The sequence below is a fragment of the Lepidochelys kempii genome, chromosome 1 (genome assembly GCF_965140285.1).
Source record: "Lepidochelys kempii isolate rLepKem1 chromosome 1, rLepKem1.hap1, whole genome shotgun sequence".
Classification (NCBI taxonomy): Eukaryota; Metazoa; Chordata; order Testudines; family Cheloniidae; genus Lepidochelys; species Lepidochelys kempii.
This window is the reverse complement of record NC_136380.1, coordinates 225,018,939-225,041,111: the sequence shown is the minus strand read 5'-3', so window position 1 is coordinate 225,041,111 and position 22,173 is coordinate 225,018,939. Positions and strand designations below refer to the sequence as shown.

Below are 22,173 nucleotides of genomic sequence, written 5' to 3'. Positions count from 1 at the left end.
CTGAGCGCTAAACGTTAGTCTCCAAAATATTATTCTTTACGCCAAATGACTTGCCGGTAACAAGCTCAGCTGAAGAGAGGTTTACATTAGAAGAGTTTCATTGATGGTATTCCCTTAGGGCTTGTCTACGCTGGCAAGTTTCTGTGCAGTAAAGCAGCTTTTTGCGCTCAAACTGCAGACATGCGTACACACTGCCAAGCCACTTTGTGCGCAGAAACTCCTCAGTTGCAGTGCTGCAAAAAAGCCACCGCAACGAGAGTCATAAGGCTATTTGCGCAAAGGCTCCAGCGCTCTATTGCCAGTGTAGACACTTGATTGCTTTCTGCGCAGTAATTGGCCTCCAGAGCTATGCCACAATGCCTCAAATGACCGTTCTGCTCATTGTTTTGAACTTGGCTGCCCTGGAGACATACACTCCTCCCCCGTTTCTGACAGCCGTTGCTGATGTCAGGGTTTCCCTCTCCCGTTGCCTCAGGACTGGTTGCTTCCTGCCGCTGTCTGAACATACAAGACAGCATGCTGACACACACTCTGTCCACCAAAACACACTGTCTCTCTCCCCCCTACATACACTCACTCACTCTTCCCGCCCACCCCCGCACACACTTCAGTTGCAAAGCAGCTGGCAATGTAGTAGGATGCCCATGGAACAATGGGATTGGGAAACCTGCATCATGTGATGCTGGGCCCGCCCCATGGGGCATTGCAAACCCTTCCCAAAGCACCCTGCAGCCAGTTCAACATAAGCTACCATAATGCACTGCTGTCTTTGCTGTTGCAAGAGCGGCTAACATGGATGCGCTCCAGCGTCACAAGGAGCACAGAGTGGACACGCAACAGCAGTTTAATTCCAGCGTGTTGATAAAAGTGGTATAACTTGTGGCCCGGAAACTTGCCAGTGTAGACATACCCTTAGCCTCCAGCAGCAAGTTCCAGCCATGAGTGGATGAGGAAAATAATTCAGTCATCCACTTGGAGTAGGGGGAAGAAAAGCAAAGCATTCATGGTTTCAGTGTTTTCAAGAGTTCCTATTAGTTAGGCTCCCATCCCAGATAATTCCTATTTTACTCTACTTCATCTCCATTCTGGAGAAGAGAGATTCATTGTCCTTTGACTAATATGTTGAGCAATGCATTGTGGACTAACTGTGGCCCTTTCCAAATAATTTACAGAGTTCTTAACGTGTACCAGATATTGCTTTAACTCTTCCCTCTTATGAAAAGAGATTCTTGAATATTTAGTCACTTATGTGGCAGGTCAAGACTTTTAGATGTAGCTGATTTAAGATGTTGTAGGGCCAGAGTCTCAGCAGCCCACCTGAAAGGAGAAGGAAGATTAAACAAAGTCAAACTATCGTCTTCTACTTCTGATGATGCTTCCAATACTTCCTCTGGGATACTATTCCCTAGTCTAATAGAGCTTATCATTAGGGAGACACCCTCACTCTCGCCCCGAGTATCCAGATACCACTGACATTCTGTTAATGGACTCTCCCTACACCCAGTCTCATGTCAGAGACCTTTCAGTTCCTTTAAATGTTTTCCTAATTCTTGCATTGTACATCACTGCCTGATTCTGTCCCACTGGCATCAGTGGGAGCCTATGATGGGGTACATAGACTCCACACTAACCAAGAAAGGGTTAACAAGAGTCAGAGAGGCCCAATCAGCCCCACCTTGTTACAGGTGTGACATGCCAAGTCCGGAGGGAGGAGTTAAAAGAGGAAGATTCCAGCCCAGTAGTGGCTGACTGTGAGAGGACCTTTTAGGCTAGCTTCACAAAGCAAGGCCCAGCGCCAAACCAGAGCCTCTAAAGTCTCAGAGCCTCCTGAGGGCAGACAGGCAGGCCTGGTGCAGGACCTTTATGTTTCTTTTGTTCCCCTGAACTAGTTTGGTTCCCATTTTGGGGGTGGATCTGCAGAAGAGAGTCAACCTAGGAATAGGCTGTGAGAAGAGCCTTGCTGTGGACTATGGTAGGAAGCAGCCAAGGGATACAGAAGAGAGGGTCTGAAGAAACAGACTCTCTCTTTTTCCTGGTCTGGAATCCAGAGCAGAGTGTGGGCCTGGGCTCCCCTCTGGGCACACCTAAGGCAGTGGTGCAAAAAGCCTGGAGCCAGTTGCTGGAAGGCCCACAAAGCCTGAAGTTGGGCTGAAGCTCAAGGGCTGCCAAAGGAGAAGCCACTATGTCCTGCCCAGCCATGAGGCGGTGTGCCTGTGGTGAGTACACTCTTCTACAGAGCCACTGCCTTCAAAGGGTGTGAGAACCAATCCTTATTTCTTAATTACTTTGTCTACCTTTAATGTGCCACACTCCTTTAAAGTCAGATGCAACATCTTAATGAATGTGTCTTTAGTTCCCTTCTGTTAAATACCTTCTGTTTTTCCTTCCCCACAACAGCAGAGACCAATTCAAACAGCAGCCATTATCCACACAAACACAGCCTCAATAAAGTAAAACTATTGACAGCTGTCACGAGGAAATGCAACAATTTCAGTTTAGACTTTCTGATCCAAATATAGAGCATAGTATCAAGAACTCGAAACAAATAATATCTATCTGTACCATAACTTTAAGCTGCAACATAGGAGTGAAACTAAATTCCAGCCCAAAGATCTGGCACCGTCCATACTTTTGTTAGCTGATTTTTGACATCAGAAATACTGAATCATAATACTGAAGTTTTACATAAAAATGTTCCGATAGTGAAAAAGTATCCCATCTTGTTTCAAGCATCTCTGGCTGTAAAGCTTGGTTGAGTTCCATACTAGAGTACCTGCAGGCTGAAAACTAGCATGCCCCTAATATAAGCATCTTCCTATGCAAGAACAGAGCTTTAGTTAATGATACTACCTACTGTCTTGCTGTAAAGGTAACTGGAAAACTAACTTAGTGGACAGATGAGGACACAAAGCACAAACCCTGCCTTCGAAAAGAATCACACATTCAAGCTTACTGGGGAAGAAATAGATTTTTTTTTTTTTATAACATGTGCATCACCTTTCTGCCAAGGCAAACTTAATCTCTAAATCATCTCCATAACTACTTAAATTGGAACTAGGCTAGTGGCAAGATCAGATTTGCAGCACCCTGCTGTTTGTTTTAGGAAGAGAAAATGTGCTTTTCTTTTGGCACTCATTTCTAAACAACACCCATTCTCCACTACCACTCCAGCCCTTGCAAATAGTAAATCAATCACATGGGCATGTTGAAACTGTAGCAAGATCTACAGGTCATTATCAGAGCTAGTAGTTTTAACAAAGTTTCACTGAAGCTTTTGATAAACTTAACTGGGCCTAGGTCCTAACCTCCTAGGCAAGTTTTGGTAAATCTCAGTTCACCTTCTAGCCAGGGGTGCCTAAACCACAAGGATAATCCTCTGTTTGAAATATCTGGCAAGCTATTCTTTGTAGCCCTAGCAATCAGGGCAACTGCCAAATGCACAATGGACTGGAATTAGAGAGACTGAAAAAGTCAAGAAGAACTTTGAAATATTTGTTTTTAAATAGCCTTATTGAGCCATTCAGGTTCTTCTGTGCTTTATTGTGAAATTGGAATCAAACAACTTGGTCTTTTGACTTTCAACAAAACAAAGCCTCTTCTCTTCTATTTGTTTTAAAACTATGGACGGGGGGGCAGAAGGGGAGAATTTCCTAAAAGTATAAACTGTGCGCTATTTTCATTCTCTTTTCAAAACACAACCAATAATCCCTCCAATAAGTGCAGAAATTTGAAGGTCTTTTTAAATGAAGGTTTTGAAAGATTACCTGTGCCCTGCAAATAAAAATATGGTAACACAGATAAGTTCACCTCATGTCAAACTAAATGGCAAACTGTTTCTATTCATCAAAGCTAAATTGCAATTTCTTATTTACTGTATGAAAAAATGATTGCCAGTTCCAAGGGAATACTTAATGTCAATTATTGTACTGTCAAAGTGGCTTTTCACTGCAACCTATTTGCAGAGTATGTACAGACAGTGAGATGCATAATGGAGTTCACTTTTCAGCTCCAAATAATTGCAAAAATGTCACTCAGCCTTGGCAATTTTCTTTTTTGGTTTGGAGAAAGGTCTGGTCCTATAGAAGAAGATATTAGATGTCCAAAAAAAAAAAAATTCTGGTAAATGGATGTTGACATTAAAGTCAGTTGGACTGTACCTATCTGAAAAAAATAATCCACTATAGTTCAGCTTTTTGTTTTGGCTCTGTAAACTTATTAACGGAGTTTAGAAGATACAACTCTACAAGAAATTACAATTAGACATAATTGGCTAAACCTAAATCAATTCATTAGGTAGCTTGTTAGAATGAACTGGATTCTCCTCAATGAGTTCACAGTTTTAAATAAACATCAACATCTGTTCATTTTAGGTAGCGGTCAGCGCACTCAACACATATTGATGTACCACAGTGCATTCTAGTGCAGACTTGTTTAGTTCATTACTTGTGGCTATGATTCTCAAATGGAGTTTCTATGAAACTACGTTATGGTGCCAAAAGCCTTCAGTGGTTTAGCAGCCCAAAATGCTTGTGGGTGGCAGAAAACACAGTGTGCTCCCCCCCCCCGATCTTTACTGTAAAGCCAGCTTTCCTTGCATACATGCCTCCACTTCCATTCACAGACTTCTGCCAAAATCCAGTCTCCTATTTAATTACCCTGTTGCTATGGATCTGAAAAGTGGTGGCTGCTCAACCTCCCTTTGATCAAAGGGACTCAAGATTCCTAATACAGTTTATATGTGTTATGATTGTTAAGGAATCCTAATACCAGAGGCGTTTCAGCTCCCTTCCTAGCTAACTCAGGAAACAATATAGGGCCAAACCTAGAAGGGATAAAGTTTTCACAAACTCCTTCAGGCGGAGTTATTTTCCTGTTCAAATTCATTATCATCTCGGCACAGAGAGAGGCCTGCACCACACACCTCGACCACGGGGTACCCAAACGATGGGAAAGTTGGCACGGCTAATTGTCACAACTAGTTTGTAGGAGAAAAAACTGAGACAGGTCCTTAAAACTGCTTTGTTTAACATGCAAAGACTGACTAGGCATAGAGACAGAGCTACTCTCACAATCCTAGAATTTTGGTCCCGCCAGGTCAGAATGGGGTAGTTTGATAACATTGGGAAAAATATTGTTGGTTGCTGCTGCAGATACTATATCAGTTCTGTAGACAGAGAATTTCCCTTCTCCAGGGCCACCAAACCAGCATCTTTGACTAAAGAGAGACAATAACCTCTATTATAGAAAAAGATTCTCCTAGGTTCTGGATCTATGATCTGGATTTGTAAAGTACAAATCACAGAAATGTGTAACTTAAATACTCTATCAGTACAATCTAATACCCATTTCAACCATTCAAAATGGAATCCTACTGCAAAGGCATTTTAAACTACGAAAAGAAAATGAGAAGCTTCCTCTCCGCAGACTGTGTTCCAGTGCCTTATTTTGAGTATTCACACCTTAGTTCCTTCAGCTGGATCAAGCTAGGCCTTCATACACACTTCAACGGGTGTGCTGATGAAAGATAACCAGGAAGATTTCAGCAAAAATTTAAACACTAGCAGGTTCTGATTAAAAATACTTAATTTACATAGTATGTTTGCTGAGAGAAGCTCAAAAGCCCTTTAATAAAGGCTCCTCACCCCATGAGGTAGGTGTTTATCCCCATTTTATATATGGGGAACAAAGACACAGTGATCACACAGGAAGTCCCTGGCAGTCAGTTATAACTCAAGATCCAGATGTCATAACTCTTGGTCTCCAGTTACCTTAAACTCCCCATTTTCACCACAAGCACCAGCTACTCATCTTCAGTTTTAAGTCCATAACTGGGTTAGCCCTGCCCTAACTCCTCTCTTACCTGGTCATAAGTGGTCAATCTCTGCTCCTGCTCAGCCAGTGATGCCAGCCTTCATTGCCCAGCAGTCCAATTTCACGGTTGCCCCTTCTCCCATGCAGTCCCTTTGGCATGGAAGGAAGTTCCTGTGAAGTTTCTGTAAAGTTCCACAAGACCACTACGCTATCCTCTTTCAAATCTTTCTGAAAAACTCACCTCTGCTGTGATGCCTAGAAAATACTCAACAATGAGTAGGCAGCTGGAGGGCTGTCATCGCTGATGGTTACACTAATCAGAGTAGTCTAGCTGTTACCTTGCACTCCCACTGTCTCTTGTATCCATCTTTTACAATCTAAGCGTGTGACAATAAACAATTCTTTGGGGGCAGAATTAGTCTTTTCAATGAATGCATGCATCGCATAATAGGGCCCTGTCCTGAACTCAGACTTCTAGATATAACTACAATTCAAATAAATCATTAACCACTAGATAATCCTTCCTCCTAACATCCCTTTAAAGTTACTTTGAGAAGATTAATTACTTAATGCTCTCAAGTGCTTTAGGGACACAACAACTGAAATTTTCCCATAAGTGTCTAAAGGTGAGTGCCCTCTTTAAGTGAGTTGAAAACATGGACAAAGCACAAGAAAGCAAGAGTCGTGCATGTGTGTGTGTGGGCAGATGTGTGTTTTAATATCTTATCTCCTCACAAACCAAAATATTCCTTATTTTTGAGACTGTCAGGAAATTGAACTTGAAATATGAAAAGTTAGTAAGAAGAACAGACAGTTCCACTCCTCACTTAATTTACTCCTCACACTTCTGTCAAAAAGGAGCAACATCACAAGCTCTGAAGGGAGCCCAATGCAGTTCTCCTCTGCCAAAAATCTGGTAGAGGAGCTGTAGGGTTGCTACCTTTCTAATTGCTGATAACAGGGGACCCCTCCCACCCTGTCGCTCACTGGATCGTCTCAAGGAGACTGCCTACAGGTAGGAGGCAGCCCCGGCTGAGCAGGGCCTGGTGCAGGTTAATGACCCAGCCCCACCCCGTGGTAACCGGACTTGTGGTTTGGGAGCCATTTAGGGTTACCAGGTCCCCTTTTTGACTGGACTTTCTGGTCAAAAACTGGACACCTGGCAACCCTAAATGGCATCTGGACACAGAAGTCAGAAACCAGACTGTCTGGGTAAAACCCGGAGGGGTGACAACCCCAGAAGCCCAGGAGGAGAGGAAGAGGGAAGAAATTTTATTTGGGGGCGGGTCAGAGAAAACTGACCTTTATAATGAGACTCCCCAGTTGTGAGAGGTTAAAACATCAATGGAGTTCAAGCTGTCTCTTTCTCAACTTACAGAGACCAAGTTAATTTCAGATACCACAGTTTAGAGCAGCAGTTCTCAAACTGTGGGTCAGGACCCCAAAGTGGTTTGCAACCCTGTTTTAATGGGGTCGCCAGGTCTAGCATTAGACTTGCTGGGCCCAGGGCTGAAGTCTGAGCCCCACTGCCTGGGGCTGAAGCCAAAGCCAGAGCCCCACTGCCCCGGGCTTAGGTTATAGGCCCCCCACACCTTGAACTTCAGCTTTGGCCCCCCTGCCCGGGTGGCAGGGCTTGGGTGGGCTCAGGCTTCAGTCCCCCATCCTGGGGTTGTGTAGCAATTTTTGTTGTCAGAAAGGGGTGGCAGCGCAATGGAAGTTTGAGAACCCTTGGTTTAGAGCAGGGGTGGGCGAACTACAGCCCATGGGCCACATCTGGCACGTGGGACTATCCAGCCCAGCCCCTGAACTCCTGGCCAGGGTGGCTAGCCCCAGCCCCTCCCCTGCAGTTATGCCACCACGCGGGCAGCATGGCTTATGCCCGCCCACCTCCCAGGCTTTCAAATAAGCCTATCCTGCCGCTCTAAGTGGTATGGTGAGAGTAAGGGGGTGGGGGGTTGGATAAGGGGCATGAGGTCCCAGGCGGCAGTCAGGGGAGAGGGAGCAGGGGGAGTTGGATAGGGGGTGGGATCCCAGGGGGGACAGGGAGTGGGGGGGGTTGAGTGGGGGTGGGGTGGGGTGGGGCCCCAGGGGGGCAGGGGAGGTTGGATAGGCCTGGGAGTCCCGGTGGGCCTGTCAGGGGGCAGGGGTGTGGATAGGGGTTGGGGCAGTCACGGGACAGGGAGCAGGGGAGTTGGATAGGGTGTGGCATTCTGGGGGGGGCAGTTAGGGGCGGGAGGTCCTGGGAGGAGGCGGTCAGGGGACAAGGAGCAGGGGCGGGGGGGGTTGGATGGGAAGGGGGTTCTGAGGGGAGCAGTCAGGGGGCAGGAAGTGGGAGGGGGCGGATGGGGGTCAGGGGCTAGGCTATTTGGGGAGGCACAGCCTTCCCTAGCTGGCGCTCCACACTGTTTCACAACCCCGATGTGGCCCTTGGGCCAAAAAGTTTGCCTATCCCTGGTTTAGTGGTTTGACTGAGGGTATTGGAAATCCACGCAGAGCGCCTATTAAATGAAGTCCAAAGAAACAGCACATCCTTTAAAAAAAAAAAAAATTCTCTTGTGAAATATTTAGCACAATCTCCCAGCAGTCTGACAAACACATACTGCTGGAAAACCAAAAGCCAGATATATGGTTACATGGCAAGATTCACAGAAGAATTCCTTCCTTAGCTACTCAATTGAAACCAGAGATCAATCAGTAACTGTCTGTTTGAAAGGATGGAAGGCCTGTTGGAGAAGCCCAGGAACAATGCATAGTGGGGATACCCAAGAAAAGCAGTTACAAAGATTGTATCACCCTTTTTAGTGTCATTCAAACAGTCTGATTTTCCACAACCTCCCTGCCCTTCCCAACTTGGATTCTTGTTAGAGATTATCAGAGTTAAAAGGTGAGGCAGAACTTCTCTTTGAAGTTTTCTTCACTGTACTCTGTCAACATGGACAGGAGGGAAAAGAAAAACTACTCATCTTTCTGCCAGTTTCTCAGCATTGCCACTCTTGACTTAGATGATATGCATAGCCATTCCCAATCTCTGTGTTTATATATTCTATATATATATGTGTGTGTGTGTGTATATATATATACACACACACACACACACACACACATATATATATACACACATATAAACACACTTAACTGATTTTAGGTCAGGAGGCATGGGAAGTGAGAGACAGTAAAGTCTAAATCCCAGGTGACAGACCAAAAACCAAGTGCAAGCATCCACTAGAGAAGCAGCAAGAGATCATTTGACAGATAAAAGGTTTCCCACTTAACCAAAAAACTTCAGGTTGACATTCTTTTTTTCCTCCTCAGCTAGGGTCACTTCCATTTGTAAATTGTATAAAGTGGGACTAATACCTCTTCAAACAAAAAGTCCATTAAAAAATTAAAGCTATGTATCAATGTTTCTAATTGTTTATAGAATGTTTTTGCCTGATAACGAAGTCTAACTCATGCAAACTTATCTATTTTTATCTACCTCATTTCTATTTTCACTTGTGGATTGTTTCAGCACAATTGCGAAGACCATGTAAAAGACTAGCCTAGAACCAAAGACCAGAAGAGCAAACTAGAATTGAAGAAGTTGCTGTCCTCCAAACAAGAGTTTAACTAAGACTGAGGGGGTGGGGGGGTTGTAGAGATGCCTTATGTACCATTCAATAACAAAATGAAGCAGTATTAATATAAAAACCCATAAGTATACAAATACCTAAAGCTTAGTGAAGCAGTACTTTGCTTCATGTAAGATTAGCTATTCTTCAATTGTGGCTTATGAGTAGCACCTTCAAAATTGTGTTCCCATTCCATATTTCCCCCCATACATATTAAAATGCTTATCTAACGCCACAGCAGTTTTTTCCCTGTGCGTACCAAAGAAAATAAAGTTGTCAGCTTTCTGCCTTGAACTTCTATGCATCTGCCATGTTTCCACCTTGTTTAAATGAACTGCAGATCTACTCAGATCATTACAATTCATGCATTCCAGCTCAGCTAAACAGGGATGCCTGCCATTTTCCATTACATAAGCTCATGCAGCTCACTCAGTTAGGAACACTGCCATTTCAGCAGACAGCATTATTTTTCCTTGCACTCTCCTGTTCGGTCCCTTCACACAGATTTTGTTGAGTTCTTAGAGCAGATTAAAAAACAAATCCATTATATTACAGCAGTGAGTAAAAGGCTCCTAATCAGATCATGGCCCCATTGTCTGGGATGCTGTACAGCGCTCATCCTAGGGGCCGGGGCCTAGGCCAGCGCGACCTATTTCTCTGTAGGGGTAACAGAGCATGCCTAGGAACTGTGTGCCGGAGAGGCCAAAAGAGACAGACTAAGGGAAGCTTAAGAGAGCACACAGGTCTTTACCAAGGCTGTGCAAAAGTAACGATGTCCTCAGGAAAGTATTTTCAAATAGCAATCAGGCACCTATCATATGTGCCTTTGAAAATTTTCCCCTAATTCTCAAAAAGAAAAGGAGTACTTGTGGCACCTTAGAGACTAACAAATTTATTTGAGCATAAGCTTTTGTGAGCTACAGCTCACTTCATCGGATGCATACTGTGGAAAGTGTAGAAGATCTTTTTATATACACACAAAGCATGAAAAAATACCTCCTCCCACCCTACTCTCCTGCTGGTAATAGCTTATCTAAAGTGATCACTCTCCTTACAATGTGTATGATAATCAAGTTGGGCCATTTCCAGCACAAATCCAGGGTTTAAGAAGAACGTCTTGGGGGGGGGGGGGAGTAGGAAAAAACAAGGGGAAATAAGTTACTTTGCATAATGACTTAGCCACACCCAGTCTCTATTCAAGCCTAAGTTAATTGTATCCAATTTGCAAATGAATTCCAATTCAACAGTTTCTCGCTGAAGTCTGGATTTGAAGTTTTTTTTGTTGTAATATAGCAACTTTCATGTCTGTAATCGCGTGACCAGAGAGATTGAAGTGTTCTCCGACTGGTTTATAAAGGTTATAATTCTTGACATCTGATTTGTGTCCATTTATTCTTTTATGTAGAGACTGTTCAGTTTGATCAATGTTCATGGCAGACGGGCATTGCTGGCACATGATGGCATATATCACATTGGTGGATGTGCAGGTGAACGAGCCTCTGATGGTGTGGCTGATGTTATTAGGCCCTGTGATGGTGTACCCTGAATAGATATGTGGGCACAGTTGGCAACGGGCTTTGTTGCAAGGATAGGTTCCTGGATTAGTGGTTCTGTTGTGTGGTATGTGGTTGCTGGTGAGTATTTGCTTCAGGTTGGGGGGCTGTCTGTAGGCAAGGACTGGTCTGTCTCCCAGGATTTGTGAGAGTGTTGGGTCATCCTTCAGGATAGGTTGTAGATCCTTAATAATGCGTTGGAGGGGTTTTAGTTGGGGGCTGAAGGTGACAGCTAGAGGCGTTCTGTTATTTTCTTTGTTAGGCCTGTCCTGTAGTAGGTGACTTCTGGGAACTCTTCTGGCTCTATCAATCTGTTTCTTTACTTCTGCAGGTGGGTATTGTAGTTGTAAGAAAGCTTGACAGAGATCTTGTAGGTGTTTGTCTCTGTCTGAGGGGTTGGAGCAAATGCGGTTGTATCGCAGAGCTTGGCTGTAGACGATGGATCGTGTGGTGTGGTCAGGGTGAAAGCTGGAGGCATGTAGGTAGGAATAGCGGTCAGTAGGTTTCTGGTATAGGGTGGTGTTTATGTGACCATCGTTTATTAGCACTGTAGTGTCCAGGAAGTGGATCTTTTGTATGGACTGGAACAGGTTGAGGTTGATGGTGGGATGGAAATTGTTGAAATCATGGTGGAATTCCTCAAGGGCTTCTTTTCCATGGGTCCAGATGATGATGATGTCATCAATGTAGCGCAAGTAGAGTAGGGGCGTTAGGGGACGAGAGCTGAGGAAGCGTTGTTCTAAGTCAGCCATAAAAATGTTGGCATACTGTGGGGCCATGCGGGTACCCATAGCAGTGCCGCTGATCTGAAGGTATACATTGTCCCCAAATGTAAAATAGTTATGGGTAAGAACAAAGTCACAAAGTTCAGCCACCAGGTTAGCAGTGACATTATCGGGGATAGTGTTCTTGATGGCTTGTAGTCCATCTTTGTGTGGAATGTTGGTGTAGAGGGCTTCTACATCCATAGTGGCCAGGATGGTGTTTTCAGGAAGATCACCGATGGATTGTAGTTTCCTCAGGAAGTCAGTGGTGTCTCGAAGGTAGCTGGGAGTGCTGGTAGCGTAGGGCCTGAGGAGGGAGTCTACATAGCCAGACAATCCTGCTGTCAGGGTGCCAATGCCTGAGATGGTGGGGCGCCCAGGATTTCCAGGTTTATGGATCTTGGGTAGTAGATACAATATCCCAGGTCGGGGTTCAAGGTAACCTATTTCCCCTTGTTTTTTCCTCCCCCCCCGACGTTCTTGTTAAACCCTGGATTTGTGCTGGAAATGGCCCAACTTGATTATCATACACACTGTAAGGAGAGTGATCACTTTAGATAAGCTATTACCAGCAGGAGAGTGGGGTGGGAGGAGGTATTTTTTCATGCTTTGTGTGTATATAAAAAGTTCTTCTACATTTTCCACAGTATGCATCCGATGAAGTGAGCTGTAGCTCACGAAAGCTTATGCTCAAATAAATTGGTTAGTCTCTAAGGTGCCACAAGTACTCCTTTTCTTTTTGCGAATACAGACTAACACGGCTGTTACTCTGAAACCTGTTCCCCTAATTCTGTAACTCTTCGCTCACATGAGTGGCCCTATTCACTTTAAAGATAGGTTACAATGACAGGCTGTATCTATACTGAGCTTTTTCTTAAAATTTCCTACTCTTGCACTACTGCAGATGCAGCTCCACCTGCGATAGAAATGATGGGAGCTCTAGTGTAAGCTGTAAGATCCTAGTTATAGTGGTACATGGGTTACTCCTGGGACATTCTGTGCCAAAACGTTAAAAATCCTGCACACAATATTTTAAAATCCTGCAATTTTTTTGTCAAAACAGCACTACATAATTACACCAGTTTCAATTATTTTGAGAATTTATTTCAAAATACCTGTCAGGAAGTATGTCTGTAACAATACACACACACAAAAATTCCCCCAGGAGTAGAGAGTTAAAGAAACCCCTATGACAACCCAGTTTCTCTACCTTCTTCCCTCTCCCCTCAAGCCCAGCCGGGGGCCAGACACCCACAACCCCTGCCCTCCACCCCTGAGCCCAGCAGCAGGGTCCCCCCAGCCAATACACCCAAACCCCCTCAGAGCTAAGCCACAGGGCCTCCCCAGCCTAGATACCTGCACCCTCTCCACACAAGGCCAGCTGCAAGGCCCCCCTCTTGCCCAGATATCCACACCCCCAAACCCACCCATAGGCCAGCCATAGCCCCACCAGCCCAGACAACTGCTTGCCCCCTCCCACCTGAGCCGAGGGATCCAGAGGGAGTAAACAGCCTGATGCTCGGTCCCAGGCTTGCACAGAGTTTTCTGCACACCACCTCCTTCCCTCAGGGCGTGCTGGGAATAGGGATAAGCAGTGGGTGCCCTTTTTCAATATCATGAGTAGTAAATTTAAAAGCCAAAACAGACCTTTAGAATCCTAAGAATGTTGCTCACAAGATTCAAGTGTTTTTACTAGGTCAAATCCAGGGTTTTAGCTAATAGTGTCCCTTTAAGGAGCTTTCCATCTGTAATTTCAATTAAAAGTAATCTTCAAGGGGGAGGTGTGCCTTCATATTAAGCCTCAATTAAAAAAAAAAAAAACACAACCAAACAACTCATTGAACCCTCAGTAATGGGGATCAGTGAGACCATTCCCAAGAAGTCTATTAACTGCTGTTGAGACTTACTTTTTTTCCCTCCCCCAAAACACATTTATTTCAGGTCATTGTTGTAAATAAGCTACACAGTGATTAAGAAAAACCTTTAGACTTAAGTTTTTCCCTTTCTGCAAGGTGCATTGACCCCTAAACTCGTTATTAGCCATAAATGTTTTACAAGGATTTGTTATCAACTTGCTGAAAGAACAATTTTATCCAGTCTTCTACAGAGCAAGGCACCAGCAAGCTATTGCCTTTTTTTTTTTTTAAACACTAAATTTTACACAATTTTTTTTTTAAACAGGCAAAAAAAGATTCATTCCATTAGACTCATACTTAAAATACTCAAGCAGGAAAGGCAACTTTTCTAAGATTACATTTCCTACTGTGGCCTAATCTATAGCCTTGTCCACCACTTGTGTAAGACTTGCTCCTTTTTTAGTTACTAACCTTCTATTAAAAACAAACAGCATTTTAGACTGGACAAGATATTTTCCTATACAAATACTAAAAACAGAGGAAGTTGGATATAAAAGAAGGAAACTTGGAGATGAAGCAGTGTAGTCTGAGTATACTAATAGTTATCAATTTTTTTTCCGTAGTAGTTTCTTATTTGGCTCATCTTTCCTGAAATGGCACAGTTATTAATCTACTACATGTAGTAAATATTTCCACCTCTCAATTATGTTTATACTCTGCAACAACAAAAACCAGATTATCCCCACTTTACGTGAGGGTGACTCTACAGCCTTCCCTTCACTAAGAAAACAGGTTTTTAAATACAACTTAAAGTATATATTGTCCTGTCTACACTAGGGTAGTCACACACTAGCTGGTCGGGGCTCAACTTTAGTGGGGAGCCTAGGTTTATGTTGATCAGCTAACACTTTAATAGTTAAAATTAAAACTTGCCTGGTCTGGCCTAACCACGTAACTAGCGTGCCAATAACAAACCTTTCTTCCTAGTGTAAACATGACCTACACAAGTGGGATTTGCCGTGGCCATGGAGAGTTGGGGTGCTTTCCCTCTGCACGGTCACTCACTCTTCTCCTCGACGCCACAGAAGAGTCTGTGTGCTGCTCTTTGGGGTCTTCTCTCCATGGAGATTAGGAGGCACATGGAGGTGAAAGCAGAGCAGGAGACTGAACATGCTCCCCTGCTCAGCACCCAGCTATCCGTCCATTCACTCACACAGAGTTAATGCTTTTTCCAAAGCAGCATTGAGTCCTACTGTGCCTCCATCAAAACTGACATGAGCGAGCTCACCAGTAGGAAAATGACAATAGATGCAGAGAGTCAATCTCCACAGAACTTAGGTGTCTTTTCCTCACTGATCCCATGACTGATCTCCCCACTCCCATTAGAGGATAATGGTGCCCTGAAAATGCTGGGAGGTGAGCCTCATGGAGTTCTCTGGCTGCCTCCTTCAGGTTCCTCTGCCGGTGATCTGTCCCTTAATTATTACGGAGCTGTAAGGCATTTCGAGGAGGAAGAATTTGGTACGTCTTCCCTCTGGGTGCATTAAGTGTGAATACTTTGTATTGTGGCATGATGCAACAATGCAGCGTACGTTATTTAAAAAAAAAAAAGCACCCTCAACACAGCCAGTTGGACAAGTTAGACACTTGTAACGTTTGATCAGAAAAAGGATTTCATGATGTGGCATGAACTGCTTCTAACAAGTCCATTGTAAACAAAAACAGTTTCAATTTTAATAAAGCATTAGTCACATCTCTCAGCATTTCTCTCTAAATGTATCCAGTGCCTGAGGGTAAAACTATTTCTGTTTATTAGGTTGAGGGGGGGTCTCATACACAAGAAGAATTACTTGGCTGTAGAGACAGAAACTAAAGCTCAGAAGCATAACTCTTGATAAGACAGTCAAGAAGTAAAACTAGTCTCCGAGCACCCCGACACAGTTAAACAAATCTACTCTGTGTCTGTGCATAGCTCCCACTGAAGTCAAATAACTATAACTTCATTTTGCTTCAAGCACTCGAGACTTCTCACTGCATCATTAGCAACAGGCATTTAGTTGAGTTTCTCTCTGTTGGAATATCTCCCTGAGATCCCCACACTCCACTTTCAAATTGGGCAATTTTCTCAGTTTCTATCAGCAACCAATGCAATTCACCACCACTGTTGGATGAAGTCACTGAAAAACCTCAAATGCAGCCTCCTGCTACAAGGAAACATTTCTTTAGAATTTCTTCCCTTTCCCCCTTCCCTCTGCATTTCATTTTCTTATAACCATTTTCTCCTTAATTTCTATGCACCTTTCCCTTCCCAATGACTACAGTAATTTCTTTGAAGGTTTTTGTTGTTGGTGTTTTGTTTTTGGAGGGCAGGTTTCTGAAATTTTCCCTCCCCTGCCAAAGAAGCCCTGCAAACCTTTCTTTCAGCTCCCTTCTCCTTAGCCTACCAACTCTTCTCCCTCACTGGGCCAGATAAGGATGTGGGAACTAGAGTAGGAGAAACAAGCAGCATCTCCAAAAGCTGAGTGTGCTGCATCCTCAGTGTTGCTCACCCCTATTTGGCCCAGAGACCAAACTCAGTCCGAAACGGATGTGTGCGTGCCTCCCACTGGTCCACTTACCCCACACTGTCAGTCTCCTCCTTTCAATGTGTTATGTGGGTCTCATCCAATACTACCTGTATGGCCCTGAGGATGTCACATGGGTTGCAGCTCTGTGCTGATTGGGCTGCAAGCGGCCTGCAGGCCGCAGGTTGAGAACCACTGCTATATACAGTTCTCTCTTCTTCCCACCACTGGCTTCACTTTATCCCCCTTCACTTGGTATCATGTGTGTGTCTACTGCATCTCCTTCTGAATAGGAGAAACTGCTGCCCCTCCATTTCAACCCTCCCCCCCAAAAAACACCCCAAACAAAAACTAACCCTGTATTATAGCTTTCTGTTTCTCCGATTCAGACTTGGGGAGAATTGAGAGCAGGGGAAAGGGGAGAGAAAAAATATAAAAACCACACAAGACTGAGAATATGGTGTTTGTTTCCCCAGTGTGGACATTTTAGTTCTATGCTCCAGTTCAGCAATGGAGGGACATTCCTCCCCCCCAAAGTGTATACAAGGCTTTAAGAGCCAGGAACTGCACTCCTAAAGCTGCTTCCGGGTCAAATATAATCAGCATTTCTAGGTAAAAAGCCTAGAACCCAATTCTCGTTTTACATAGCCAGAATAGTGTAAAGAGCCCTAGTGTAAATAGAAGTCAGGACCTTAAGCTTTATAGAGATGCTCACATGTGCAGCATATACATCTATCTGCACATAGTACTGTAACTATTTTTTAAAACCCTACAGTTACATGCATAAACTTAAGTGACCTGACTACAGCAGGTTTAATACAACCCTTTTCTTAATACAGGCAAAAAAGCGAAAGTGTGCACTCTTTACATATAAAGAATTACACCCTCCCTCGCTCAAGTGATTTTCTTGCATCCTACCTGAAAGCAGGTGTACAGAGTTGAAATTGTTCTCCAACTTGCCCAGTAGTACAGTAAGAAAGCAGTCAGATGACAGAGAGGCAACATCCTTGGAACTTTGATCATATACCACTACCTCCTGCTTGCAATCAATCTCAATCTGAAAAGCAAATAATTGCAAATAAGGGAAAGGATAGGAAACCTTACCAAACAGAATTAAGAGACCCTACATCTTTACTGTACAGTGGTTCCAGTATCTGGATTTTACATACAGGTTTAAATAAAACTGACATTTTTACACCTCTTAGTAAACCTGACTGTACTGTATTGCTTCGGGGTTTAGTAAATGGATTATCTGATCAGGGCTGAAGCTTGTTGCATGAGGTTCATCCACTGGGCAAATCTGAGCCACTTTAAAAAAAGTTTACCTGAAATTAAGGTGTTTTGCATTCAAATGTAAAAGCAACAAACCTTTAGTTTCTTCTCCCAAACTATTTACCTATCCAAAGACCTTGAACTGCTACAAGTATATTTTATTACATCTATAAAACTTGATTGACTTTTTTGAAAATTAGACTTTCCAGATTACACCATGTATAACATGTCAACCTGTGGCAAAAAGTTTATGCAGACATTCACTCTCTTCTCCCCCTCCCCCCAGTCTTTTCTGCCCAACCCAAAACATTTTGGAAACATTGAAAGACCTCTTAAATAAAATCCACAAATAGATTCACTTAAAATTCTCTCTCATTGGCCTAACTATGAAAGGCTTATCTTTTAATCCAAACAAAAGATATTTTAGAGTTAGCCAGAATGGGTGGGGTTTTTCGAATTTACACATTTCCTTCCACAACGTACAGTAAAACCCTTTAATAAGCAATCCTTGCTGCCCAAAAAAAGACCATCCCAAACAATCCTTGAAAGTATTAAATATAGTTCTGTTCCACATGTATAAAAAAAAAAACTTCCAACAACTGGATTTTTGTGGTGGTCTCTCAAGGGGCTCCTTACCATGGGATTCACTGTATTTTATACACCAAGATGTTTGAAGTTTAATTTGCAAAAACATACACTTGAAATAAGAATTAGCTACATACAGGGACCATACTACATGAAAAACCCTTAAGAGGGTTATAGAAAAGTAAACTGATGGGGAGATTTTCAGTAATCTTAAATTCTTAAACATTACTGTATCGTCTATAAGCATAAATTCACCAGTAGTTTATTTACTGTAGCTCCTGAGAACTAGATAATAAAGTTGTGGAAGACTGCAGTTCATCATTACTCATTTCACTACAATGTAGTTAATTTTATTTTAAAGTTTTACTTCCACACACCCTTTAAAAAAAAAAGGTGGTGGGGGGGAACCATCCTTACCTTGTATTTTGCTGAATGCTGAATGAGTTCCGTAATCAACACTTTGTCCTGCTGCAGCCTCCGCTTCATAAGCTTGGAGCAGTTGATATTGATAGCATCCAAGATGTGGGATGTATTGTATTCCACAAAGGGACGGCTATCAATCAGTAGCAATTTTTCTGTGCCACTTTCCAGTAAAGCCACCAACCTCTCAGCAACCACGAGTTGAGTCCTGATCATCTCATCAGCCATGACAACAATAAGGCCTCTTTTACCACCTCCCTTTCTAATTTGCAGAGATGATGTAATGGCTATGTACTCAAAGGCTTAGCCACTCCATTGTACTGAAAGTGTATGAGGTCATGCTGGTAGTGACTGGCAAAAGAAAAGTTAAACCCATTTTCAGAAAGAGCCCTCCAAGTGAATGTCTCCTTCTGCTTCCAGTTGATGCGCTGTTACAAAGGGCTCATTCCACAAAGCAGCCCCTCACATCTGATTCATCAGGAGACTACTATGGAGTAGCCATTTCACAATTCAAACAAAAGATGCTTTTGGGCTGCCACTGCATTACATCATTCTTTACCTATGCTCCCAGCTTTGCACCGGACTGAGGGCCTGGAAGAAAAAGAAAAAGGAAAAAAGAAAAGAAAAGAAAAGTGCTTGCAGTATACAGTATTTGACGTTCTCACAATCTAGCCCATGCTCTGCAGACATTACATTTTTAATATACACTTAAAACTTCACATTTTCTTTGCTGTACACTCCAAAGAGCTAGGGGTAATATCTGGAAGAGTGGGCTCTGACTCTACTCCAACTATCCTGGCTGTACAATTACCCTGTTGGGGCAAATACAGTCAGTCAGTCTTAACTGAAGAATTTTGTTGTCACTGGAACAATCGCTTCATAAGACTGTGCGTTAGAATAGAATTATGCAACACTGCTCTAAGCACTGGTGTTCCTTCTAGGTGCATTGCAGCAGATTTAGTGAGAAGATCTACAATTTATTAGGGAAATGTAAAAGCTTGATGCTTTGAAAAGGATTTTTTGTGTGAGCTTGTGCACGGTCTTTCTTCAAAGTTTCACCTTAAAGTGAGGGCAAAAATTTGAGTGGAAATTGTCAGGAGCTAAAATGGCATATCAACTCCCCTGGTTGGAGAAGGTGGGTGAAGAGAACACACAAGAGCAACATGCTGCCTTCAGGACCCAAACTTTTTGGTTTATCTTTCAACGTACAGTATCAATGACATAAGGCTTGTCTACACTAGAGAAATTCACCATGTTTGTTCAGTCTAATTGGAGCACTTGTGAGAGGTGTGTTACAAACAGTTTACATGCCTGCTAAATATCATTCGGAGGTGACTTCAGCAGAGCTAAATACTGATATAACCTCAACCAATCCAGTTTAAACAGTTTTAGTGCCAGAGTGGTGTACAAACTAGATGAAATGGTTCATCTTGTCCTCCCAATACAGTCGGTCAGCTGCTTTTTGAAGTCTCCCAGAGGGCACTGCTTCTGGAACCTGTGGGATATGTACTCAGAGGCCACAGCAATGGACACAGTTTAGGGTTAACAGACAAGGGCAAACCTGCCAGAAATTCAGCATGGCTTGCAGGACCACAAAGGGTATGTCTCTACTGCAATTTGAAAACCCACAGCTGGTCCATGGCAGCTGACACAAGCTTGCAAGGCTTGAGCTAAGGGGCTGTTTAAGTGCAGTGTAGGTGTTTGGGTCCCAGAGCTCAGGCTGCAGCCTGAGCCTCAATGTCTATACTGCAATTAAACAGCCCATAGCCTGAGCCAGCTGGCATGGGCCCTCCACAGGTATCTAATTGCAGTGTAGACATACCCAAAATGAACAATTTGTGCTTAAATCTGTCCAATATATCCTTCTCAGCTACAAGTGGTTCTGCAGTGTAGTAATGCTGTTTTCTGTTGTTTAGGGAAATGTCATATATAAAACTGAAGTACCTCTTTGATACAAAACAAAGTACAAATCTAGCAGCTCTTTGTCATGTCAGCTAGCTATAGCCTAGGCTCGTAGCATCTGACCTGCAACCCAGGCAATCTTAATTTGCTAGTGGTTATACCAGACTGATGATAGGCAAGCAAGGCAATCCAACCATGAGGATTGTTAGAGAAAAGGGGCAGAGGGACGAGGTTCAAAAAAAATTATTAAAATCCCCATAACGATCAGTCTCTTTTGGGGGATACAAATTAAACACTGGAACATTTCTGTAAACTTCAAAGCACTAATTTTTGCAAAAAAATATTTCTGAAATTTAGTATACAATGCACATGCAAAGATAAGAGGCTTTGAACACAACCCCATCTGCAATACTGAGTTGTTGGATTTTTTTTAAAAAGAAAAATCTTACCTCAGATTTCTTTTAAGTCTTCATCTAAATCTAGCCAGAATACGTCCAGGGTAGAACACATTTTACAGCCCTAATCCTGAACTACAAACAGCGCAGAGGTAGGGATGGGCCTGCAGACTTTCCAGGGCAGAATCAGGGTCTAAAGTAGCACATGCACCTTGGTCTGCAAGCATAATGAACAGGGGTTCCAATTGTGTAAGGTGGTGAGTACTTTTAAATCCCACTGATTACAAGCGGAGTTAAAGGAGCTCAGCACCCTCCAGGAAGCACTTAACACCTTGCGGAGTCAAGTCTGAAGAAAACAACATCTTTATTGTGATAAGCTCATGAATTCAAATTAATTCAGAAATGGTTGTATACATGGTTTCTGTTATAGTAACAGGTCATTTGTGTTTAGCAGTGGGAAATCCCACAGCAGTAGGTGTTCCATTAATTAGACAAAGATTATTCAAAACACGTACCCCCCCCCCGCATATATCTAATCTCAATTCAGAAAAGTGAACAAGGTTCACTCTGACAGCAAGAGTTAGTCTTAAAATACACACACACACCAACCAACCCTAGGATAAATAACTTGTTTCATGTTTTAAAGAGAACAGTGTTGCATTTACCAGCACAAGAAACATGCCAGACTTGTACATAAGCAGTCACTGGGTTGATAAAATGTTGTTTATCTAATTGCCAAGACCCCACTGCTTCATGGCAAGTTGCCACCATTTCTATTCAGACCTAGTGAAATACATATTTCTCTAGAGGCCAAAATAAAGTAGTGGGAAAAATTACTATAGCAGACCTTTAGGAACTAGCGAAATCCTATCTATGCAATCTGACCAGCAGATGCTTTTCCTACATAGAATGTTCACTGAAGTCCACGCTTATTTTAAAAGTAGGCTGAAGGGGATAAAGCTGAACTAGTTAACAGGCTTTAAACTATCTTGTTACAAAAGAACATAAAGCATGGCTAGAGCTTGTTAGCCTAGCGAGTTATGCCTAATTTCTAAAACCGCAAGAAAAAAATATGTTTAGATTTGTATTAATATATTGTACCCTGAATTTTGGATTCACTTCTCTGTACCCAGACATACTAGAGCCTGATCCAAAGCTTGATGAAATTAATGGGTGCCTTTCCACTAGCTACAATGGGATTTGGATCACGCCGTTACTGAGCTAGATGTTCTGCTCGGATGGGTAAAGGGCTGAGTTTAAGTCTGAATAACAAAGAAGAAATACAGTAGGTAAGAAGTTTCATGAACTTTCAACATTCTTAATTTTACTGATTTATAAATGTTTAAAAACATTCCTTCAGAAAAGGATTATTATTAAGTAAATTAAGAGGCTATGAAAAAAAGCAATATTCCCAGGCAATTTATTCCCTCTTGCTGACAC

General features: G+C 42.9%; 1 protein-coding gene across 1 annotated transcript in view; it reads right to left on the bottom strand.

Annotated features, from left to right (window-relative positions):
* The window catches only part of DUSP16 (dual specificity phosphatase 16), a 98,640-nt gene that overhangs the window by 30,938 nt on the left and 45,529 nt on the right, over positions 1–22,173 (bottom strand). The window contains exons 2-3 of the mRNA XM_073315620.2: positions 18,434–19,027; positions 17,078–17,216 (exon numbers count right to left, since the gene is read on the bottom strand). Of these exons, the coding sequence (XP_073171721.1) occupies positions 17,078–17,216; positions 18,434–18,664 (370 nt within the window). The 5' untranslated portion in view covers positions 18,665–19,027. The remainder of the gene's footprint in view (positions 1–17,077; positions 17,217–18,433; positions 19,028–22,173) is intronic.